The 26,616-nt window shown below is 43.2% G+C and overlaps 1 protein-coding gene across 4 annotated transcripts in view; it reads left to right on the forward strand.

Moving 5' to 3' along the window:
* side-IV (sidestep IV transmembrane protein) overlaps positions 1–26,616 on the forward strand; it is a 562,494-nt gene that overhangs the window by 14,695 nt on the left and 521,183 nt on the right. Inside the window, exon 1 of one of the 4 annotated variants that reach the window (XM_083119013.1) lies at positions 12,741–12,797. The exons of the other annotated variants lie outside the window; for them this stretch is intronic. Within the exon in view, the coding sequence (XP_082975139.1) occupies positions 12,770–12,797 (28 nt within the window). The 5' untranslated portion in view covers positions 12,741–12,769. Of the gene's footprint in view, positions 1–12,740; positions 12,798–26,616 lie in introns of those variants that run through there. 4 annotated transcript variants of the gene reach the window in all.

Consider the following 26,616-nt stretch of genomic DNA (forward strand, 5'->3'; position numbering starts at 1 on the left):
GAAGTTGTGAGCTACGAATGAGTAGCATAACACGGTCATGGAAACCTACAATAACGACTGGGGGGTTCGTCGTGCTGACCACACGTCAGTCCATAACTGGTTGGATGCTCTCACACATCTACAAGTGGGAGTCAGACTGGCGGTCGGCTCTCGAAGGGCTGTGGCGCCACGGTATGATTTGGTGATCGTCTGGAGAACTATGAGAGAAAGCCACAAAGGAGACCTCAGCCCAAAACAGTGCAAGGAACTTGATCGCTCGAAGGCCGGATGTTGACGTCCGAGTTTGCATTTCAATTAGGTTATTACTTCTACTTTAGATCAATCGCGACGCTGGGGTATAATTGATTGATTTGGTTTGTTTTACTTCGCTTTTCGGCCACTTTTGGATAATCGTAAATATGAAGATGAGTGATGGTATGATTAAATTAAAATTGATGCAGGGACACTCACAAAGAACGGCCATGTCGAGATTCGAACCCGGAACCTTCGGCAATGCGCACGATGGAGATGAATGATGATGAGATGGCTGAAGTGGCACTGACAAATAGATATTAAGGGAATAAAATAACCCCCAAAGAGGATGATTCTGGCCGTGGGTCTAGGCGTCAGAGCCTATCTAGCCTGCAAGAATGCAGCGCAGAACGTACTACGAGTTGAGTTGAGATGAGTTTTGGTTTTTAAGTCCACACATAAAGGTTAATTGCGACTGGACCTACAGTTTATAGTGGGATCTGCATCAATTGTGCCTCCATCGGGTATCGAACCCGGGATGACTTGATTACAAGGCGACGACATTACTACTACGCCATTGAACGTCCTACGAAGAAGAGAAGTTGGCATTTGAGTGCGTTCATCTTTAAGGTCACCCCCCTTCACACCCTCCGGTTCCCGGTTAATTTTCTCATATTCTAATTATCAAGCGAGAAAGAGCTTTTACCTCACTACATAATTTTCCCAGGTCTATTACAACAAGTGGAGTTGCTTTTGATTGAGCAAACGCACGAACAATGCACGACACTAGCCGAGAATCGATTCTGGATTCTGATGCGATATTCAAGGCGCCCCGTTACAAAACGATAGCCACACAAGTTGTACGTATACAGGGTAACCTGTAATTAGATGTATTCCCTGAAAGGGGTTAAAGTAGAGGCAATTTGCAATAAATTTGACCATATGATATCCCGTCCGAAAATTAGTAGTTTTCGAGATAATCGAATTTCTAATTTTTTAATGACAATTTTCCACATACGAATTGAGAACAGCTCATTGTATGGCACATACTTCAGCGTTTTCTGGTAGCTAACAAATACAGGGGGTCCAAAAAAATGTACTCACTGTTTGATAGTCCATATCTTCTGACAAAATTGACTTGTGGGTACAATTTTTGGCACTGAGAGAGAGTTATGTTAGATGTTCAAAATGACCACCAGCAACTTGTAAACAACTCCTATGGCGCCGAACTGCAGACCGTACTACGGCCGTCAGTGTATCTGGCATAATGGCAGCACATGATGCTATATTTTTTCACGTAGCTCGTTGAGTGTAGTTGGTTTTGTCGATACACATCATCCTTGACGGTCCCCCACAGGTAGAAGTCCAGTGGTGTCAAATCAGGGGACCGAGGTGGGTACTCAATAGCACCGCGTCGACCTATCCACCGTCCGGGGAGAGTGTCATCCAGGTACGACCTGACATCGCGATGGTAGTGAGGCGGGGCTCCATCTTGCTGCAGGTAAAACATTTCATCGCCAAATAGGGTTCGGATGGCAGGCAGAATCCTTGACTGAAGCATTTCGAGATACACCTCACCGGTTACGGTACCCTCGAAGAAGAAGGGACCAATCAAACCACGCGATGACAGACCACGCCACACGTTAAGCCCCGGTAGATTCCCTGCCTTCACCATATAAACGTGAGGATCGATGGGAGACCAGTAGACACAATTGTGGCAGTTCACCGTACCGTTAAGTTTGAATTGCGCCTCGTCAGACCACACAACTGTCCCTGCAAATTCCCCATCCTCGCGAACCATGTGCTCAAACCATTCGCAGTATTCGACCCTACGATCCGGATCGTCCTCGTTGATCGCGTGTAGCAGTCTTGGAATGTACACTTTCCACTATGCACCCTTCAGAATGCGTCTTACGCTAGACCGGCTCACCCTACTTTCGCGCGCTCCCTGGTTCACTGATTTTTGCGGTGATCGGGTGAAATGTTGCAACACAGCAGCACTGGACTCTGGACTTTTAGCTGTTCGTGGTCGACCGGATCTTGCCTTGTGCACATCATGAACAGTTCAGTCGGATTCGAACTTATTACGAATACGGGCTATTGTTCGTTGTGTTGGAGGCCGTGTTCCAAACTCATTCTTCCACTGTCGTTGAACCTCTTGAATGTTCTCATACTTCCAGAACCATTTCAATACAGTCTTGCGTTCCACAAATGATAACCGTACCGCAGCCATTGTTGCTACTCGACTGTCTTCCGCTGTACTGGCGTGATCGCTCCAACACTCGCGCATGCGCGGCGCAAATTGCCAGCGCCACCTACCCCCGACAAATTAAACAGTTACGCTACACGTCCACATGAGATTAGTACGTGTAAGTCTGTTTGTTTCGAAATTATTGCATTACAATAGCCCATATTTAGACCATCGCGCTATTTTTCATCTTCAATTTATTTTCGCTCTCTGTGGTACGTATTTCACAAACAAATCATGACATTATAAAAGTCCACATTTGTTTCATGTACCGCTAATATCATAACCTATATAAAGCAGATGAGAATTCAGAAAACGCCGAGTTAAAACATACCTGCAGAAAGTTTTCGGAGGTCGTAATTCTATAACAGCGTCCAAGGCCGAAACAAACCACCATTTCCTCTTGCAAATTGGCGCCGCAACCTTTGCTCTTGTCAGATAACCAGTTCCAATAGCCTCTGCCAGGCTGCAGCACCCGGGAGCGCTGATAACTCCAAAACCCATATTTAAACCTTCACCCATATTTAGACCTTCTCCTCTACTTGCTTGACTGTGTAATTACTACAAGCATATATATGTAAATATGCAATAGACATCTGTATGGTTTTGGTGAAGATGTAGCATCGTAATGTAAATTTAGTGATATTCAGATTTTTTACTAACCTACCAAAGTCTCGTCTCAATTGTTAGAACATCTTTTTACAATCCATAATTACAATGCAACAGCGCTACCACTACGTAATTGACTTCTAGCATCAATAAAACCTCAATGTTGAATTTGAACCAAAGTTGTGAAGTCCACTCAGTTTAAAGTGGGATCCGAAACATTAGGTGCCTCGACTGGGTATCGAACCCTGGACACCTAGATAATGACGCGGCAACGTGAACCAACATCGTATTAAGAGGGTGGCTACCCCTGCCGTCTAAAACAAAATAAATCTTCAATTTAACGGAAAAGTGAATGGTGATCACTAGGGCCCGGGACTTTATGTCCTATAAAACTGCAAAATATGTATGTAATTATGTCATAAAAATTGAAAAATATGTCATGAAAAATTACAAATATGTCAGAAAAAGGCAGAAATATTCCCAGTAAAGCAAAAATATGCACAACAGTACTCTCGAATTTCTCATTATATGAGATGTCAGAATCTTCCAGGAAAGATCGACTATAGGGTGAGTTATTAAATGAAGTAAGAATTTATTTAACAGAAGAAAGCAGTGGGAAAACACTCAAAATATTTCATTTCTGGAAACTAAAGCACAATTGGCAGCTCACTACAGCTCTGATAAACCTGACTGATTGTTGTGAGAAGCGTAAATTACAACAATTGAAGTTTGTTTATCTCCTGTCCGGTGATTCTCGTGCCGGACAACAATGACAGAGAACATTTTCACTGAATGTATGAAGAAAAAATTATAAAATAACCGATTACATGCAAGATAATTACAACATTATACAGAAATTTGTCTCATTTGGAGAACATTGAAGAAATATGTTGTATAAACGCGATATTGCTAAAATATGTCAAAATATGCCTCATCAAGTTCGTCTATTTCGGGTCGTATTCATCAGATATGTAAAGATCTGACCCCAATAATCGATCCGATGCCAAATAAAAGATATGTTATAACATAAAGTCCCGGGCCCTAGTGATCACTTTCCCCCTTTGGAAGTCTAATATTAAGCCATCCACTCCATTTCATATCTAAAAAGCAGTAATAAATCTTCAGTGAACTTAGTGAGTGACGTGTTAAGCACGACCATTTATTGTGCACTGCAAAGTTTTCTAAACAGTTGTAATATTTCTAGACGGACCCCATTCAGTTTGTAGAAAAACATTAGTTATACATGCGATACGAACAGACCGAGGCGACACGAAGAGAAAACTATCCAGTCCGAGCGACACGTGCAGCTTGTCGTGTCACTCTGGAACGAAAAGTTTCATTAATTTCTGAAGGCTCGTGTCCAAGTTATGCGTGTCCCTCTGGTCTGAAATATATCTAAGTCATATATATATGACAATATTTAGGCATTCAGCGTGGGCATTTATCTAACTTAGTAATATATTATGTACCCAACCCTCTTCTCAAGTATAGTCGACGCGCTATCTACGTTAACGAGCGGCTGGCTTTGAAGTCGACGGAGCGCGCCCACCAGCTCCAACAATACATTCACCGCACGGTTGAGACTCCACGTGGACTAGACGTGCAAAATGACAGCTGTGCCCATTGGCTCAAGGACTCCACGTGGAGTAGACGAGCAGCTGAGCCCATTGGCTGAAGGTTGAGTGTGATTGGACGAAAACAACTCGCCTGCTGTTTATCCCCACCCACGTTCGTGGCGGCATCTCGCTTCAGATCTTACACGTTAAACAAGTAAACGCGTCAACTATACAAAGAACAATAATAAAAATGCCACAAACATGTGGGTAGTGCTCTAGTTCGGATTTTGTCAACAAATACCTTTATGAAGAATGTCATGGTGATGAAAAAGATATGACTTTTAAAATAAAGACAAATGTATGTGTGAATTACATAGGATATGCAAAATTACTGTCAGCGGAATGCCGTGTTGCTAGAATTTAATGAAGTTCTTCTGAGATGAGATTATGGAAGGCTCCTACATCACATTCGAAAAACTTTTCGCTAGATGACTCATCGTTTCATCTTTCCACACAAAACGCATATCTCACATGCAGTGACAACTTGAAAGAAGTAGGGTTATTTATGTTCTTCATAAGCGGACCTTCGTCTTGCGTTGAACTAATGAAGAAATGAAATGAAATTTTCAATGATCACTACATTATATTGTGATACATAAGGAGCACATATTAATTTCACTTCTGTTCGGAATTCAATATTCTAACGTCACTTAAATCATGTCTATTTATTTTGATGCACATCACAAAATACAGTGTTTCCGGCTTAAAAGTACACTAAAAGAAAATTGTATAAGTTCTAAGTTTATTAAGATATTTTCGTAGAGTTTTCTTCTACTTATAAAGTAACTCAAATCGTTTTTTTTTTTACATACCTAGTACACCTCAATATGAGCACCATTAGTTGCTCTGCAGATGTCCAATCTGTATTCAAACTCCGCCCATGTGTTGTTCAACATTACTGGTCACATTTCGGATTGCAGCACAAATGCGATGTCGTAGATCAGGAAGGTCACGAACTCGTGTCTGGTACACTTCGGACTTTACAAAACCCCCAAAGAACAAAATCAAGAGGAGTAATGTCCGGGGATCTAGAGGGCCAAGGGATAGAAGGAGACGCTACGACTGTTCAATTCAATTCAGTTCATGCACGCGCGCGCAATCCAACGAGTGCTGACGTCTTGCAAGCTCGAAAAAAAGAAAAGAAAAACATTTTGAGATTACCTTTCAAACTGGTAAGGCTTAAGGAGTTCTTGGTTCAATATTACAAGTAATGATATTTTCTTTTATTATACTTTTCAGCCGGACACGCTTAGCGATTTACAATCGTAGGAGATATTTCCACCAACCCAAGATGGAAGCCAGCTGCAGCTAGTAGTTATGTGCATGTCAACTGAGAAATTCCAAAACTTGTAATTTGAAAATGGACTCCATGGAGAGGCCTGGATAATTATCACTGTGTACCTCGGCCGGTTATCGAACGGGGGATCCCTTGATTGTAAGACGACGACGTTACCATTACGCCATCGGAGAAGTCCCAAGCGGCCCATGTCTAAACACGAAAATTCGCGCTAAGAAAAGAGCACGATAAAGTTTGTTCAAGTCAATTTTATACACCTCTTGCTTACGAGGAACGTAACATAAAATGAGCCCAAAAAAGATAGCGTGGAAGGGAAGCAAGATATACATGAGGAAAACAGACCCAAAGAGATCTAAAGGGAGTATTGGGGGCAAAGACCCTCTTCAGAGACATCTAAAACCAACACTACTCGATTGAAGAAGAAAGGGCATTCATTCTCTACCCACTCCACTACCCAACCCACTCCACTGAGACGCTGTTAATCCGCCACTGCATATAAGACTGAGCCGGCCCCGTGGTGGAGTGGTTAGCACATGGCGCTACGACGCCAGGGGTTCCGGGTGCGAATCCCGGCCTGGGCATGGATGTTTGTAAGCGTCCATTCATCAATTTCATCATGTCGTCACTCATCCCCATCTTCGCAAATTAGCCAAAAGTGGCAAAAAAAGTGAAGTAAAATAAGCAAATTAATCAATCATATAAGACTGAAATTCACACTAGCATTGATTGTCAGAAACCAACAGTGGGTGTAATTATATAACGCAATGTATATTCTATGAAATCCTTTATAATTGCACTGGGAATGGTAGGAACACTACGCACTATTATGTGGCCTTCAAGAGACACGCGTTTGAGTCTGTAATTGCATTTTTCTCTATTTCACATGGCTTCTCTGCCACTTTACGCTAATGACGACTGGGGAGGGTCATTGCAGTGTCTCTGTCTCGAGTTGTAATCAAGGGGTTCCAGGTTCGATCCCCGGAAGAAGAATATAGTGGTGCGAATCCCAGCTTACACTGTATATGTCCAGTCGTGTTAATCTATCTGGGCACAAGGTGGACTTCAACTCTGTCAAACGTTGTTCTCTCGAGTTGAAAATGCATTTCTATATCCATTTATAAACCCCTCTCTCTTATCTGTTTCGCAGTTTGTAGGCTAGCGAGGCTCTGGCGTATGGACTCTCAGTATAATCCTTTGTGGGGCTCGTATTGTGTCGTCCACATAATTTATTTGTGAATGACCATCATCTATCTCACTACCATTCAACCTAATCTTCGCGATCGGGCTGGTGACCGATCGTACCCCCTCGAAAAATCCAACTTTTTTTCTTTCCAATCTGCACATTTCGATGTTTTAAGGTGCCTGAAAGTGATTTTAACATGCGGAAAACACAAATAAACGAGATATTTATCCTCGAAATGTGACCACGGAACGTCCAATTATTTGCATCCCGGACCACTTATTTGAAGAAAATTTTCATCATACACGCAGGAAATCGATGGCGGATATCGAAGGATAACGCGTAATTACCATCACCATGAAAAAAAGTGTAATTTTTTTTAAAAAATAATATCTGTTACACTTCATACATTTCTTGTTCTTGGCAACTCACGAATGTACACGTGAACATTGAAGGAATCGTAAATTGAAATATCGTAGAACAACGTGGCAACATGTTGGGTAGCAAGCACACTTTCCACTCGCGACGTCCACTTCAACGATATTTATGTTAAAAGAACCAAACAACGTAGGCATTCCTCGTGTGCATGACGTCATAAATCATACCTAATAAAATCGCCAAATACTCTTTTATAACGCATTTCCGCGCGCTAAAAGCAATAAGAAACGTTCATATGAATAACAATCGTTCCATTCCAACTCAATAAAAAGTTCGGGAGTACGGAGGGTCACTATCACCTTTGCGGTTAGCCAAAAGGGACAGAGAAGGGAAGTATAATAAAGCAAACCATTCGCTCATTTTCGACTGGTCTCTCGTTGAGTGTTAGGCTCGCGTTAACGCCAACGGGGGTCACGTGAAAAAATTGTACACTTATGTGTATATATATTGCCCCGAACCATGCACGGGTAACCCCACAAACCACTCACGGATAGCCCCACAAACCATTTCCGGTAAGGTTAGGTTAGGCAAGCTTAGTTAAGCTTGTAAAAAAAAATCCACTTATATCGAAATTGGAGACATTCTATATATTCTTCACTCGCTCCTTTTTTTTTAATAGACAGATTTCGATATTTTAATTAATATAAAATTAGTTTCAGCGTGCGGAAAACACAATTTACTGAGATGTTCGATTCCAAAATGTGGTCAGCGTTAAGTAAAAACCTTATATTTCAGTACTTTCGCAGCTTTTTATTCGTAAAAATCGGTTGTATACACAATCAAATAGCGAAACAAAACGTTTCAAATATCAAAATTAGCACTCCTGACTTAATAAAAATGTCGAGAATTGGTTTCAAACCAAACACTCCTAAAATGACGACGTAAAACTTTAAACACTAATAAAGCTAACACTCTTAACGAAATTTTCACTTCTATTTTGATTTCGTAAGTTTTCATTTCCTTCTTCTTTCAGGTATAATTTAACAACACAGGGAATTTATCCAATTTGTTTTGAAATTTGGGATACTTATTAATTTGGGCCTCGTAATCACGAATCTGCACTTAAAATTTGGCGCTCACGTCTAAATTTGTCGCTTATTTGGGGGCAGGTGAATCCGTCCAATTTCTAACATGTCTTTAACAGGGACTCTATAGAGAAAGCCGGGAAGCCGGAGCGGAGGCGGGGCCGCGTTAGCGGTTGGGGGCGGTAGGTAAATTACCCCAGGGGGGTAGCCCGGAATCGGTGGGAAATTTGGAAATCGAGGTTGTGGAAATACGAACTTAATTGATATTATTTTGCTATTTCCACGTGTGAGCGCCAAATTTTAACTGCAGATTCGTGATTAGGGGGCCAAAATTAGTGAGTGTGCGAATTTCAAACAAAATGGAGAAATTCCCGGTATTGTAAAATCGTTTCATGAAATTGATGAATGGACACTCACAAGCATCCATGCCCAGGTCGGTATTCGAACCCGGGACCCCTGGCATCGTAGCGCGGTATGCTAATCACTCCGCCACGGGGCTGGCGATGCTGCTGTTGTGGAAAGTCGTGTAGGTAGCCTACTATATTCAGTTGCGCGAAACCTTCGGGTTGTTCTTTGTTCGTTTGTTTGAGTTGTGTTTTAAGTCCATTTTTATGCACATATAGGTTAACTTGGACTTGACCTACAGTTTAAAGTGAGATCCGAACCACACTGTGTACCTACACTGGGTATCGATGCCGTACCCCTTATGGGTTATTCTGCTTCATGTTAAGGTAAAAGACGTACTTTACTTCAAATTAACACATTTCCACGAGCTAAACACAACGCAAACGGGGCCGTTTACCCACTGTACCCGCTCGAGAAGTAAGTCGAATTTTCTTTTAATCGACAGATTGCAATGTTTTACGTAATGTAAAAGTGGTTCCAGCTCTATGAAAGCACAAATAAATGAGATATTTGATACTAAAGAATGGCCCACGTAGTTAATACCTGCAGTTTCAGAGTATTTTGGCCGCTTTTCGTTAGTAAAAACTGTTTGTATGCACACTAAAATAGCGAAAGAACACGTCGAAAATAACTATCAGTACCAATCCTAACCTAAGTACGTAAAATTATAGCTGCTGTTGTGGAAAGTCGTTTTGGGTGCTACACGGTAAAGTAACACGCTAAGGTAACAGACGTACTTTACTTCACAAGAACACATTTCCGAGAGCTAAAATCAACTGAAGACGTTCATGAACAACAAAATGTTGATAAACCATGCAAAATATTTCACATTCTCCAGGGGCTACAGAGGGTCAAAGGTACCCGTGAAACGTTCATAAACAACATTTTCCATAAATAATGGAAAATATCTCGCTTTCTCGGAAGGCTACATGGGGTCAAGGATACAGATCTTTGCGTAAGGCTTAACAATAATAATAAAAAGACAGTACTTACTCAATAACTCTTATCCAAAGTGCGTGGGCCTGCTTCAAGAGACATCCAAGAAGACAGTTCAATCAAAATTTACTTCTAGATACCAAAATCAGGTCTGCTAGATTCGTCAAAATGTTACGGTTCCATCTGACAAGTTGTCCAACTAACTGCTTCAGACTATATACTTACTCCCCGCAAAACACAGGTAGCCAACTACAAAACACTATGACGTTTACTGTCCAGTAAAATGATATTTTTAACTCTCCATTAGATACAAGTCAGAATCGTAAATGACATTACTACACGAAGAAACGCCGACGATCATAGGACACCTCGGTACCGTTGCAGACTGTCTGAGTAATTCGTTTTTCTTTCACTGTGAGGCGCTGCGCTTCCGGCACGCTCTACCTACTTTATACGGGTGTAACTGACGGCACACTTCACAAACACCTTTCTCGGTCAAACCTCGTCGTTCGTATTCTGACGTAAGGGTGGATTACTTGAGTTGTTAAGTTAGTCATGTTAAGTTTAGGCTTCTTAGCATAAATACACGGCAATTTTCGTGACGTCACAATTCGAAGGGAACTGTGAGAAAAGTGAGACCCGCTTGCACATGCCCCGTCAACTTCGCTGTACCTGTTGACTTTCTTCGCTCTCACGTGTCCACTTGGTTCAAAGTGAAACACCGAGTCGTCTATTTCGTTGATTTGGTGTCATATAGTGGACTCGTTGTCTTCACCATTTGCACTAGTTTCTGGTGTGGTGAAAACAGTACGGTGTGAACACGTTGTACGTGTTAATCGATAAAATGAAAACTTAAAGAAGCAGACAGGCATTTGTTGAATCTTCTTAACTTGAACACCGCTTTCCTCGCGTAGAAGTCTACTTGCTTGATAACAATTCAATTTCCATGCTCCAGCTTGACAGGGGATGTATCTGCACTACACCTGGGCTGATGAAGTGTAAGGCACATGTAAGAAGGAGGACCCCCCCCCCCCCCAAAGTCTTCCTCCCAACTGAGTGGAAAGTTATTTATTCCATCTGTACTCTTGATATGTAGCGTCAGTTTTCTTTCTACCACTTTTGACTAATGGTGACGAAGAGGATGTGTGATTATTAGACGAAATGTCTGAAGGGACACTCACAAAGAACGACCTTGCCCAGGCCAGGACTTGAACCCTGGAAATTGACAGGACTCGACTGGCATTTAGGATAAAATCTGTACTCGTAGATTCAAGCTTATACTTCTTGAACTGTCGTCAGAGGGTGGGGCAAGCGAGCTTTGAACTGACCAAAGAGATAACTGTTGACATTGCGAATAATTTGTCTTGTTGAAGAATTGATAACATCAAACATAAACCTTCCATTTGTACAAAATTCCATGTACAACGTGGAGCTATGTTGCTGAGCAGGTACTGCCTGTCTCAGTTTATAACTCAAGGTTATGTAGTAGCATTATGAGTCCAAAATGACCTTGCCATCGCAAAATGTTTGATGTCGCTTGCCGTCTCAGTGTTTGGATCTTGAGAAACCGACGGGAAAGGTTTTTCCTTAGCAAGTTCCTTGTTTTATGTCCATTTTATGTACGGAATGGCTAATCGGGATTGGGCTTACAGTTTAAAGTGCGGTCTGAACTACTACGTGCCTCCACCAGGTATCGAATCCGGGGTCCCCTTGATTACAAGGCGACGAAGTTATCACTAGGAGCGCGAGTGGACCTACAATTTAAAGTGATTCGGAATCGAATCGGACCTTTGCTTGAATCTATTGGAACACACCCCTACTTTTGCTTGGCATTAAAAAAAAAAAGAATGTTAAACGCTGGAAAACAATCCAAAATACAGGACTGACTAGTAAAAAGGAAAGAAACATAACCTCCCCGTACGGTAAGTTGATTGGTTAAATTGGAGTTTTAAGTCCACTTTATGCACAGTACAGGACTGGACCTACAGTTTAAAGATGAATCAGAACCAATATGTGCCTCCACCGGGTATCGAACCCGGGCCTCCACGTATGGAAATGCGTTGCACGCTATTGGTACTCATCGGCATCATGAAACTTTGAACTTGGAAAATGAAGAAAAAATATACGAATATATATATATATATATATATATATATATAGTATGGATGTGATATAGTATGGATCAAAATCAAGGTATTAAGATAATTTCTCTTCATTTGTAACTGTAGAGGTCATTTGACGGTACTTTTCTACGTCTTAAGATTATCTTGTCGGTGAGGGCAAAGTTAGGAAGTTAAAAAAATTACAAATCCATAGATTTACGGTGTTGGCCTCGAAGGTTTCAGGTTCGAGTCCTGGCTTGCTCATGAGTGTTTTACTACACGTTCAATGTAATTTCATTCATTTCCATAACCCCGATTAGTCTCAAGATGCAGAAAAGCGTGGTAAATAACAAAAGCAGAGAAACAGATGCTGAAAACAAGCTGATAAATTTTAAAAAAATGTTTTGATTGTTTAAGTTGCCTCACAGGGTATGTACGATTGGGTGAAAGTGAGCTGGAGATAAATCGGTTAGGTGCTTTGAACGCCTTTGAAGAAGCACGGGTTGCCGAGAAGACATTAAGCGCCTCGAAGCGGACGAACAAGAAGTTAATCGTGCTTTGTAGCCATTGAGCATGGGATGGGGAAGGGGTTGGTTGTATCGTTCGCGAAGTGCTCGCGGCTGTGTTGCTCGTCGTACTGGGTTCGTGCCTGGCGTGTTTGGATTCTGAGTGTCTAATAGAGATGAAGTGTTTGTGTGCCCATTTACCTCGTAAGTACTTGTTGTGCTTCTATCGTGTATCTCGTGTCCCGAAGTGGTGCTTGCACAATATATCATCGTGCTGTTTCTTTCACTATTAAAGATTTAAGTTCACTTTATGCTCAAATCTGCTAATCTGGACTGGATTTAAGTGGAACCCGAATCACTATGTGCCTTCATAAAATTCCGGGACGTGAAAGAATCAATCTCTTTCCACTGTATTTTAGAATTTCCTAAACATGTACAGTTGGTGGCAAAGATAACAGCAGGCAAATTTTCCATCGCTATTTTTGATCCCTTGTATCCATCCATCCCTACGTTGTTCTCAGAAATTAAAGGGTGCCACTCATCTCATGCAGACCAGACACCTTCGTGTCCTGACGCAAGTGCGGAAAGCCTTCGTTGTTACGCTAGGCTCGTTAGGTTTAGTACTTTTGTCATAAATATATTGCAATTTTTCGGGGCCTCGCCGGGACTTATAGGTGTCTGGTTTGCGTGCGATGAGTGAGACCAAAAATGGAATTGTGGTAATTCAGAAGCAGACACTGTTCTCCGGTTGCTTTTTGTGTCGCTGACTACCAGGGAACAAGGGTCTGGCTTATCGGACCAAACTCAAACCCTTCTTGGTCAAGCACCGTATTTCGTTTTCTGACATCAGGCTAAATACTTTGTTAGGCTAAATGCAGTGTATTTATGCTAAGAAATTCAAACCTAACAACCCTAACCTAGAGTTTGGTGCGATGAGTCATGCCCAGCAATAGTCGTTATCGTATCTGGCAGAAGTGGCACGTGCGTTAATTAGATGTGTCTTACCACGACATCTGCGGCATTACTAAATACTAGGCCCACGGCAAGCTAGCTACGGTGAATAACATTTTTAATGCGTTAAATTTCGTTCTACAAGCTTACGCACGGGATAAAATAAGTTTTACTCGTAAGTATTGCTGACAATGCTTAAATGCATGCCACGCCGCTCATCGTATATCTATCTATCCGAGGTAATCTTCACTTACATTCTACACCGTCGGGGGACTTCTCTGTGGTCGATGCGGTTCTGTTGCCTGGCATTTGTGGCTGACAAACAGTTTTCTCCGAGTCCACTGCGGAAACTGCTCCACTTCCGCGTTCCGCTCTCAGGAAACCCTATTAGGAAAGCGCGAAACGGCAGGAACAGACACGGGCCCTGTCCATTTGAGTCCGTCGTTTCTGTCCCTTCTGAATAATGTTTCTGCTGACGTTGATAGTTCCGAACGACATATTAGACAAATTCATACTGCTGCAGGCTTGGACTCTCAAATGTCTTTGGATCCTCCACGATGAGTAGTGTTAGTAAGATTGACGTCTTGTAGTCAAGTGGTCCCAGGTTCGATACTAAGTGGAGGCACATCGTGGTTCAGTCCTTATTTTGATCTGTAGATCATGTCCCGATTAGCCTATCTTTGCATAAAGTAAACGCAATATTCAAACTCGAATGTCCTTGGTTCAAATGCAATCACCAAGACTTTTGTTTGCTTTCCCGCAACAATTACATATCGAGTCCTGATTTGAGAATTAGTGTTTCTTTATTATGTTCCTGCATCAATCTAATCTAATCTTCATTCTTTCTTATTGTGACGATTTACTTTAAGAGGCAGAAAAGCGAGGTATGACGAGAAACAAAAATAAAGTGTTTCCTTTGCTTTCCTAGAAAACAGACTGTCTGAAATGAGGTACTCCGTATAATAATTACTAATGTATCCTTTTGTCGAGAACGTAGGGTGCTCGATTCACGATCTCTTCAACGAAGATTCCGGGTTTGTGTCCCGATCTGTGCCCACCATCACTCTCTCCGATGGCGTAATATAACGGTCAAATATTGAGTGACAAGTAATTAATCTAATTGCCCGTTAGTAGGAATTAATTGCAATTGGTATTATTAATATCCGTCGCGAATACAGGTGTCTAGCGAACTGTCTTAGCCAGCACTAGCTTGCTCAACCACTGTTTTTCGTCCGAATTCGGATTTACATGCATTCTTATGGGAATAACAAGAAAAAGGCAACTTCTAAACCAATGGACCGAATTGGATGAGATTTTAACCAGCGGAAGAACACATCATGAAAGTACTGATTCCAAGATTTGAGCCTAATCAGAACAGAACTACGGGAGTTATGAATTATTAAAGATTCATCGCTGAATTGAAAGGGAGAAGCTACCCTACTGAGATGCCTTTGCTTTTCGTGACTGACTACAATGGAGGAAGAGTTAGCCTAATCTCTGCGCGAGGGGCTGCTACCAAAGGTTAAGGACCGGAGTGAGCATTGACCAGGATAGGAGGACAACGGTCAAAGCACCAGAAACAATAAACAAGCACCTGATCATAGAGGGTAGCGCGTCACTACGTTCAAATCTGGAATAAAAGGGATGATTTGAAACAGTTTTGCACAGTTTGCCTACAATCGCCACCGGAGTGTGAGCTACGCGCGACCGAGCTGCGAGTTGCAAGCAGACTCGAGGTCTGGATTTGTTTTTCCTCGAGTGAGTGTTTCAGAGCCATGGAGTAGAGCAGAATAGAACCAGGGGGTCGTTACTCCCCCTTGCCGTCAACGCATCCGTGCACATACGTGTGGTTATGTGAGAATAACGCCAGACACGTCCACCCGTGTCAATCGTCCGAAACAACGTCCTAAGTAGTGAAAGTTAATAACATTTGATATCCATGTGAAACCGCGAATGGCTCATCGCGTATGTTCGTCTCATCGCCCAAGTCACGTATCTGTACTTACGAGTGACCGCGAAGAACTGACCTATTATTGCGCAAGTTGTCGTATGGAGTCGACAGTGAACGAGTGAAGCCAGGATCCGATGAGGGCAGATGGAGCTGCCGACTGATCCACTTTCGCCAACCAGGATAACCGCGAGGTGCAACAATGGAGCGTGGAGGCCTTCCAAAACTGTAGGACCACTTTCACCCAACCCAGGTCAGAGGGAATGCAGCGAAGGTAAGATCCAACCATGTGCGTGTGTGAGAAAGATGACGACTATCTACCGCGAATCTGCGTGAATCAAATCATTGCTTAACTTAAATCAGTGCTATGGCATCCCTAGACATCTGTTTTCCGGCGGAGTAATCAAATGTTAAAGATGAGAGTTTATGTTAGCCGCAAACGATAGTTCATGAAATATATTTATACCTTCGGAAAAGATAGAAGGAGTTCGCACAAGGAACAATTATTCACTTTATGCTTAAAATCCTAAACGATAAATGGTAAAAGGCAATGTAGCCAGACATAACAAGAGTATGGTCAAAGTAGTAATTAATCTAACCTTTGTAATTGTCATATTGTCGCCATATGCCATGGAATGAGAGTATGAATGTGAGATCGAGTGAAAGAGGGCAAGATGTACTGTGTTTTTATCTGTGCTTTAATATATGTGTATATTCAGAAACACCGTAGTATTATGTAACGTCATTTCAGGTATTTAAAATCCTCCTAGGTTTATTCTCGGTAACTCCGACTGTTAGGCACTTATCCTGACCGTATTATATTTCATGTAATGTTTAATTCGCCCAGCAGGTGAGGCGAGAGATTCTTCGTTGTTGCGTTGCTAAGCTCAGCTCAGTTGAGTCAGTTGAGTTAATTAGTTATTTATTAAATTAGCAGCCCGTGACAGTAATGATAATGTCGTCACCTTGTAATCAAGGGATCCCGGGATCGATACCCTGTGGAGGCACATAGTAGTTCGGATCCCACATTAAACTATAGGTCCAGTCCCGATTAGCCCTTCTGTGTACAAAGTGGACTCAAGTCAAAAGTCTACGCTTTAGTGGCTTTAAGTACACTTGGGTTGCAATTTGCTATAAAAACGCTACACTATGTTTTATTCGAAGTGAAGTAGAATGAGACGCAGTCCATCAATGTTGTGACTCTGTCAATCTTGTTTTACCTCTTCGCTTCCTTATGACTTCTCAATCAACATGTTGATCTCCACAGGCCATTTTCAATTTACATTTGCCCATGGCCGTCCCGATGTTAACATCCTTCTCGTCGCCTCAGCGATGCCGATGCCTTGATGCTTCATTGTTGGTTTATTGTTGTGGTTAATCTACAAGTAAGTTCTCCACGTGAGGCAAGACGGTAACTCAGCGTGGGACCACGTGCAGACTGATGCGGTGAAGAGGTAATGGACAACGTTGGTCGGCTGTTTGTAGGATGCCCCAGTCAAGGTAAACGGGTTGCAATAGAAGGACCAGTGCCTCAGGAGTGTTTATTTCAAAGGTCGTGTTCGGCTTGACCCATGAGCACTTACGACGCACGGTTTTCTCTCTGTGTAGTGCAGATTTGAAAGTAAAATAACCAGTATTTGCTAACTCCGGGCGCCTATTGGAACGGAAGCACACTAAGCGGAATTCTTCACTTCCCGGGGGTGTGTTCATCCATTGCGCGGCGAAGCGACGAAGGAGAAATTCCTGGGATAATTATAGGGTGTTTGGGAAAAGGCACATAAGTCATAAACACACGTCTAACTACCATGCGAGAGCACCAGGTTCGATTCCCGCCGGGGGAGAACCGGGATTTTTTCTACCTGTTCAAGCGGCTCCGGCGCCTACCCAACGTCATAGAAAGTGAGGTATTGGAGGGAACTCTGAGGGGTAAAAGCGGCCAGGGGCGTGACGCTGATCACCCCCACCTTCGACCGTGGTCAAGAAAGTGTGGGGCCCTAGCACCACACCCCTACACACCTTCACGGCGTGGTGCAAAGCACAGAGGGTCACTTTACTGTAGTCTTTGAACGTTATTAATAGACACACTATTAGAGATAACGTGACCGGACTTTTTGTATTTCAACCTGAAATGTATACGTTGAGTGTGTAGGCATTCTGTTGGTTTTAGTTTCATCACAGCCCGCCAGGCGGTAGGCATTAGTGCATACAAAATGGGAGAAGTGAGTAATTTCTCTTTCGAGAAACGTAACAAGAGTCGAATATCCACACAGATCCATATCTGCTGTTTGTCGATCTGTAGATCTTTACTTTAATTGATTTGCTTTATTTTACTTCGCTTCTTGTGACACTTTTAGCTAATTTGCAAAGATGGGGATGAATGATGATGTAACGAGTGCACTCACGGTCCCCGAAATGACGTGTCAATCATACCCCGGCACGGGGCCAAACGTCGTTATGTGTACGGGAAACCGGTCGTGACTCACGGTCCAGTTATCAAGTTCGGTACTGAGACGGTCGTTTATTGTCATACTATTGCGAGGCGGAGATTAATACCTTGAAAAGTTACACTGTTTTGTTTACCTTTGATATGTAGATTCGAACAATCATAAAACACTAATAGCATAATATCTGGTACCTGAAAAACGTCAAATAACAACACTGACGAACGGTAAAAAGGTGAATATATATTGTAACAACAAAAAAATATTGCAATCAACAACTGTTTACAAAGCCTCCTCACTCTCACAACATTCACTCTATCTCTCTTTCACACGCATGAGGTATTTTTACATGTGAAGTATGGATACAAATCATGGATCTCATTAACATATCATTCCTTTTAATTTTTAAACCTTTATGTGAATTTAGGGCATTTGTCTGCCAGCTCCTGTGCTCTTTTAAATTAACTTAAGTGCCAGCCCTCGGAAAGCGGTTAACTAAGACAATTGGGTCGGCGTGGTTAAATCTTTTGTTCGAATGAACGTATGCATCGAGTCGTAAGCACGACATTATTTAAGTTTCTCGGACGGGGGTATTACACATAAGCCTCTCTCGTCCAATGAGAACAACTACACAATTACATAGGGATGCAAAAACTTAATTGGCTCCAGCTGCCGGAATACACTAATCAATCGTCGGCGCGAGCAAAAATTACCTTAAAAACCACTATGCAACAAATAATACTATTTCATGCGCACGACCTTGCAATAAAAACAACTACGCTTTCCACGATTAAAAAGGACTCATCAGTCAACTATTGACAAATTAAATGGCGCGACGGGGCGGTCGGTTACACAAAAAAAATGGAGCACACTTTGACAATTTACACTAAATATTAAAGAAATGAAATGGAGCTTCTAACGCTGAATGCAGACAATTAAATTAGAACATCTGAACATGAAATTACCCTTTTTTATAACAATACCAAAAATTATCAGACGCGGGGATTAGGTTCGGGGTTTCCTGAGTAACTTTGCGAATAAGTGAGACTTCGGCGTTAACTGTACGGTGTTGATACTAACGACGCACGTTTACATGTACATGAGACCCTCTGAAGTATACTGTACCAGACTCTGCTACATGGCGTGGTCATTCATCTCTCCTGGACGCGGGACTTGCACACGGTTCCTTTGTGGCGAAATTGTCCTCCAAGGTCGATCGCGACGATGAATAATTGCGACGATCTGTTGCACTCGCACCTCCTCAGAACTTCGGGCGTTCATCTCGTCACTAGCGTCGGGTGTACGTGGTCACGCGGCGGTCAGGAATCTCTCTGGTGGCGGGCTTCGATTCGGCGTCGTTCTGGAAGCGTCGTTCTGGAGTCGTCCTTCAATCTCTCCCTCTGGCTTCGATCGGCGTCGTTCTGGAGTCGTCCTTCAATCTCTCTCTCCGGTGACGGGCTTCGATCGGCGTCGTTCTGAAAACGTCCTTCGGGCTTTGGGCAGTGTTGGCTTTGGTGTCGTCTTTGGCGTTGGCTGACTGGCTTCGTCGGAAGATGGCGATGCATCGTTGCGGGTGTCAGGGAAGCGACGGCCTCCCTTCTCTATCTTCTTTAGCCCTCCATCCTTATGTAGTCCACGCTTGGCAAAAACAAATCACCGCGTAATCTTCACCAAAATAAGGCGCACACTGGTAACTCTCTATCTGCAAGTTGCTCACAGTACGTAAGGAAACAAAGTTCACGGACACAAAGCAATGATCACGCGAGAGTGTAGCGCGGAGATGCTCTCTCTGTGAAATCCGGGTCAAAAACTGTTTCTGGGATGGTAGCACCGCATATATATAAGAGATTCAAATTCGTCCGTTGAAACCCACGCTAAGGTGGCTTCGCTTCGCATTCTCAGGGGATGGAAATGACCTCTGTCCATTGTCTTGAAAGGCGCGGTCGGCGACGCGTCCTGGATCCTTGCAGAGTTGTGCTCCAGCTGGTTTTCCTGGTCATCCGTGAACATGGGTTCGAACGCCTGCTGCGACTCAAGCCCGGTAGCGGCGAAAATAATCTTTCCTTATCTCCGCGTTGGTGCAAATATGTCATGTTCTAGGCGGCGGCTGTCACTCAAGAAAAACCCCATCTCTCAACTCCCGACGTCTGGCTCGGATACAAGTTTATTCACAAAAATAAAATCAAACCTCACACTTTCTTGTTTGTGCATAAAATGAATCAATAAACAAAAAATAATTTATATCGAACTGCGTTTCACATGTCACTAGATACCGTGACATCTCGCCCTCCTTCCGATCAAAAAATTCTGTAGGCGAATAAATTTTTTTACTACTCTGGGGTATGAAATTTTGACTACAAATTTTTTAACACCCTGTACGAGAAAAGTCAACCAGTTCGATAACACAACACATGATATAAATGATACCTCCAATTTACTTAATAAATATACATATTATACACTCTGGGTATGGCGCAATGTTATTTTATACTTCTAAAATGGCGCGATGTCGCTTAACCATGTTTCGCCATCCCATTCCTCCCTTCGGCGCTGGCGACCTGACGGCCCCGGCCGTGGAGACGTGTTGCTGGGATTCGGCCCGTTCGCGTTTAGCGTCGGGCTCCTTTGAACCCTCGGCGGGCTGCGCCTTGTGTGCCCATTGTTAGAACGCGGGCTCTCTGGTCTACTGTCGGGGTGACGCTGATAATAACCATTGTTCACTCGGCCGTTGGAAAAGTTGCTGTCGTTGCTGTTGCCATGGTGACCCGGCGAACCGCGAGTCTGACCACCTCGACGTCTCTGTCCCCGATACTGGCGTCTCTGTCGTGGCGAGGGCGGATCATCTCGAAACTGGCGAACTTCGGCTCCTGGAGCGCGTTGCTGCCCATCGTACCTCCTATGGACGAAATGGACGCGTGGGTGCTTCTTTCCCCGGTTTCCTTCATCCTCCGGTCGCCTCCTTTTGTTCCATCTGTCACTCCGTGTCCTCTCGCGTTCCTCTTCGCACTGGTTTAGGTTCTCGAGCGTGAGCGACATGGCTTCTGCATCGAAAACGCACGCCCCGTTGAGATGCCGTCTTATCTCTTGCGGGTAATGATAAATTAGGGCCGCAATTATCTCCGACGTGGTCATCTGTGGCTGGAGAGAATGGAACTCATTGAACTTACGCCAGAAATATTGTGAAAAAGTAAGTCCCCCGTTCCTGTCGTACCTCTCGTTCCTCAGTTGGATAAGCATCCTTTCCACTTGCATGGGGCGCTGAAAATGTGTCAAGAACGCTTCCCTAAACGCCGAGTATGAATGAAAGTGTCTTTCATTCCGATCCAGCCAGTTCTTTGCCCGATCTTGCATTAGGCCTTTCAGCACGAGTAATCGCTCCCCATCCGCAAGTCCTAACTCCCGGGCTGTTGCTTCAAATTCCTCGATGAAGGCAGACGGCAATATCCTGTCGGCCCCGGAGAACTTCTTGAAATGTTTCTTATATTCAGGCGGGAACAGAGCTCTTCTCGTTGGTACTGGTTCAGACCGTATATCTTCCCGGCTTGAAGTTTGGGCTTCGAACGGTCGCGGCGATGGAAGATGTATTCCAGGTTCCACTTCGCTTCCCCCGTTGACAAGCGTAGTCGGTCTTGCGTCACTCGCGCGCCTTGAAGACGAGGGGACCGCAGCTGGCTGCGATGACGTCATGGCTGCCGGCTCTCGCGATGATCCCGGAACGTCGGCTACGTTCAAGTTTATTCACAAAAATAAAATCAAACCTCACACTTTCTTGTTTGTGCATAAAATGAATCAATAAACAAAAATAATTTATATCGAACTGCGTTTCACATGTCACTAGATACCGTGACAATGATATGATGAAATTGATGAATGGACACTCACAAACATCCATGCCCAGACCAGGATTCGAACCCAGGACACCTGGCGTGGTAGCGCGATGTGCTAACCACTCCGCCACGGGGGATGGCAAGTGTAGATCATTGCCGACGATGTATTTCTGTCAATTAACTTATATAACTTGGAGGTATGTGACACCGAAAATGTTCTTATTTGCTGTGATTAGGGTTCCTCTTATTACATGTCTGTAATGTTTGTTGTTAAAAGAATAAGCATAAATGTCTACTGTAAAACTGTATTCTCACCTCATCTATAGAGAAGACAATAATTTCGCAAGTGAATGTGATGTTGCAGTGGCGGCAGTTAGGGGGGCAGGGGGACCAGTTGCCTCCCCTCACTTTTTCCACTTTTTGTAATGCAATGCCTTGTCTATCAAGACAAAGTAAACTGTCCTTGCCCCCCCCCCCCCAGTTTTGAGTCACTTGAGAATATTTTTTGCAGTTTGGGCACATTTAATAAGCCCTAAACATCGTAGCAAGAAGGGGTGGACGATCTGAAGCCTTTGTCCCCTGCCACTACCAAGGAAGAACAATAATGAAATATGAATGTTTATATTTATAATACGTAGGTAAGTGGTTAGCGCAGCATGCTACAACGCCAGGTGTCGCGGGTTCGAATCCCGGTCTAAACATGGATCTTCTTTGTGTGAGGTCCTCTCCGATGGCGCAGTAGTAGCTTCGTCGTCCCAGGTCCGATGCCCAGTGGAGGCACAAAGTTTTTCGGATCCCGCTTTAAACTGCCAAAAGTGGAAGAAAGGTGACGCTAAATAAATCAATGAAAAATGGTATTGAGAATAGAGGCTAAGAGGATGGGGCGCTAGATAGAAACGCGTGAACGTGTTAATTGGTAGAATGATTTTTTGGTTACAAAGTTTTGTATTAAGTTGGTTTAACTCCAAAGAAATTACTGGGTGGACCGACCACTTCTTCAAGGTGGCTTCGTCAGGAAATATTTTCCAGTCCAGTGAGTGCTTTCCCAACTCATTTTAACTCTTTCCTCAGCTAATTACATATGCGGCTTGTGCTTTATTTTCCTTGTTTTCCCAAAGAGAAATTAAGCGACTCTGAGGGTCGGAGGTATAGCTAGCGTTTTGGGTGATCACTTGAGACTTTGGCGTGCGTTCCTTTGATGACGTAATTACGCGTAACATACTTTTAGCACGTAGGTGCGATTACGTTATTGATCCGAGAGGCTTCTCTTTACGTTCCGTAACCTTTGATCGCGTTAATGCATTAACAGGCAATTTTAAAGAACCATTTTTTGTTTCTTTTATTCATTAAAGAATGAACATTTCTCTAATGGTCATCTTGGGAAGCAGTGCGTTGAGTGGTCCATTCATGACATCACCACTACGTTCCTGGTACATGGGTTTTCCCAGACTTTTTCAGAGGGGCAATACAAAACTTTTTTTCTCCAGGAAGGGTTTCTTTTGCCTTTTTTTTTGCAGGGGTCAAACATTTTCGCAAAGAGGACAAGGAATAGGCTATACAATTGGAAATTGTGGCAATGATTTATTTTGAATTAGTTGAAAATTGAATAACAAAGCGTAAAAAGTTCAATGAACCAAATTTAAAATTTCACTACTCTTTTTCCAGTGTGGGGCAAGCGCCCTCCATCCTCCCTACCGCTGGATACGCCAAGCTTGGTTCGATTCGGGCAAGGGGTATTCCTTTGTGGGTGTCCCTTCATCGTCTTCATCTTATCATCATCCATCCGTTGCAACAAGCCAAAGGAATCAGAAAAGTGATGGAAATTATGAAAAATTGAAGTAGGTGGTATGTTCTCGTGTATGCCTAGTTTATGCTCAGATAGGTTAATCGGGACCTTTCTCTAAAGATAAACCGAGATAAGAACCACCCTTCAATGTTCCTCCACCAGGACTGTATGCAATCCGACAGCATTACCCACTACGCTATCTGGGAAGTGTTTTTATCAGGTCCTCCAAGGTCCTCAAACATAGAAGCAATATTCCTTTACTGTCCCTGAATCACGACTGATTGATTAATTTATTTGCTACTTTTGGCTAATCGCCAAGATGAAGGTGAGGGATGATATGATGAAATTCATGAAGGGATACACATGCCCAGAACGGGATTCGAACCCGAGACCTTCAGCGTTGTAGCGCGCCTGAATCACGAGTCTGACTCTCAACCCCTACGTTAAGATCGCATCCGATTGAAGACCATTGCCGATCTAAGCACCTAATCGTCAACCGCAGCAACAATCATTCTCCCTGGTTGATCACGGCCTAAAATAACGTGTGAACGAAAGACGACGTGTTTCCTTTCCCATGAGGTCTTAATTGACAAAATTTCCCGTCAAGCACAGGCGCTTATGCAATGGTTATTTTCGTCACGATGCTCTATCGCTGCGTCCGAATGGTAGTGTGTGCCTGCGTTCTGATTTGATCATGGTGTGCGGTCGCCTGTAATGAAAATGGACAACTTTAATGAGGCATACGGGCAAAATGCCAGTCATCCAATACAGAAGTGTTTTCACAAGTATTGGACGCTCAGCTCATTATTAATGCTTGAAATTGTTAAATTGCTACACAACCGTTGAGAACTCTGTGGCTATGCAATGTTAATAGCGTGTAATTTGATCTACAAAGTATCTTTCTGCCGTATTACATCTAGTAATGAATTTTATTTATTGAAAGAATTGACAGTAAGCAGTAAGCATTCCTCAGTGAAATCAACAATTAAATAGACAACACAATCCACACGGCAAATGTTCCGTATGGAAGTGTCCGAATTTGCAAGTGTAACTTACGTTCTTCCCGTAACTTTGCTGTGCTGTCCGAATCGTAAGGCTCCCGGGTATTGAAGTTGCCACTTTGTCCGCTAGGTGTCACTTCGAATGTCAGCTACCGCGCTATTGAGCGCAGGCGCACAATACGAAAGCTGAGAGCAGACGCCAACCAAACAGCAAACTGCTTTCCATCCATTTAACTCTGTCCCAATTATATCTGGAGCAAGGCCACGCATAGCGGCAGAGAAGGGGGGAAATTGAGTGGGCAGAGTGAAGCAGTACAGTCTGCTGCGAAGGCTGTAACTGCAGTCGCTTTCTTTGCCTCCACAAAATCCAGTTCCCTCTCACGTGTTCATTGGTGGAGTCGTCTCGCGTCGCTACTTGCGCAGAGACTTGTTTTCGTTTGCTTGCTCGTACAAGTAATAATGTGCCGTGTGGTTTCTTCTTTTACATTTTTTTATAAATACGGTATTGTCGATAAAATGTTCAACTAGCACTTAGTTATAGATCGTCTATTCAATAAACATCGCCTTTAAAAAGTGAAGGTTGCAATGTGACAGCTGACTGGAGTGCTGCGGAGACTTGAAGCGTGCACTATCCTCGCGTTCCACCTCCCCTTCAACTCCACCTATGCCGCGAATTCCTATTACCTATACGGTACGGGGATTCCGCGGGTAGAACTGTGCTTTAGGCGGCAGCAGCTGTCTAATCGGACACGACCATAGCCTGACGAATGAGGCAAACTCTGAGGAGAAGGTATCTATACATGCTGGGAGACAGTTGACGTACGATTTTATTTTATTAAGGTTTTTGTTATTTAGCATAGTTTTTCTTCTACTTTTGGCTAATCACGACAAGGGTGAGTGAGTGAATATGATGAAATCGATGAAGGAACACTGACAAAGAACACCCAGGACGGGATTCGAATCAGGGAATTTGACGTACGAAAGTTTTCATTGCAATATGTGTTTATTTGCACGGATTAACTTGCACACATTCAAAGTAGAAGTTTAAGTTTTGAGTTCTTCAAGCAAGATGTGTATGCATAGAGTATACACAGCAATTTTTAATTTGGGAGAAGAGAGAGGAAGGAGGGAGAGAAAGACATTGAGAGAAATAAAGAGAGAGAGAGAGAGAGAGAGGGAGAAAAGAACAAATGAAGAAAGACGAGAGAAATAGAAGGAGGGTGAGAGAAAGAGAAATAAATAGAAAATGCAGGCCAAATGACGAAATATTCTCTTTCTCTCTACGTTTGTCTATTATCTCTCTGTCTCTCGCTCCTCCTCGCTTTCCTCTCTTCTTCTTTTTCTTTTTTGGGTGAGGAAAGAAAGATAAATATGCGAAAGAAAATCATGAGAGAAGGAGAGGGGATAAATAGAAGGAGGAGTTGAGAGTAAAAGAGAAAGATAGAGGGACAAGGAAGAGAGAGAGAGAGAGAGAGAGAGAAGGGAGGAGAGTGAGTTAAGAACTACTGTATATCTCTCTCTCTCTCTCTCTCTCTCTCTCTCTCTGTCACTAACCCCCCCCCCCCCCTTCTCTGTCTGCATCTTTCTCACTTTCTCACTGGTCTCCCTCTTTAAGTCCATTGAAGGGGGCTTCAGGTGCTGTTTTGTCCTTTATAGAATATACTTGCATTAGTGTCCTCCATTTATGAGTCAGAGAGAACTTTGCCATTTCCAATGTTGTATAAATAAATCACGCGGCCATCACTATGAAGGATTAGAGCTAGGCTTTCGACTCCAAATTAAGTAGGGTGCAAGCATGGGTTCGGTGTTGCCATATTGTTACTTTACCTTCAGTCATAAACCTTCGGCCAGCCAATGTTTGCCGTATCCTCGTATTTGAACCAAGAGGCATTCCGGAAACTTACTCATCCTCCGCTAACTCGTTGTGGCAGTGTAGTCCAAAGCAAAAAAGAAGAAGTAGAAAAAAAAGAACTGTCTCCATGGTGACGAATGTTCTTCATTTATTCAATGGATCCATCCGCCCACCTCTGAACCCGCGTCGCTAGGAGAAGATCAAACACTCCCCAATT

Source organism: Lepisma saccharinum, chromosome 3 (assembly GCF_977018435.1).
Source record: "Lepisma saccharinum chromosome 3, izLepSacc3.1, whole genome shotgun sequence".
Lineage (NCBI taxonomy): Eukaryota > Metazoa > Arthropoda > Insecta > Zygentoma > Lepismatidae > Lepisma > Lepisma saccharinum.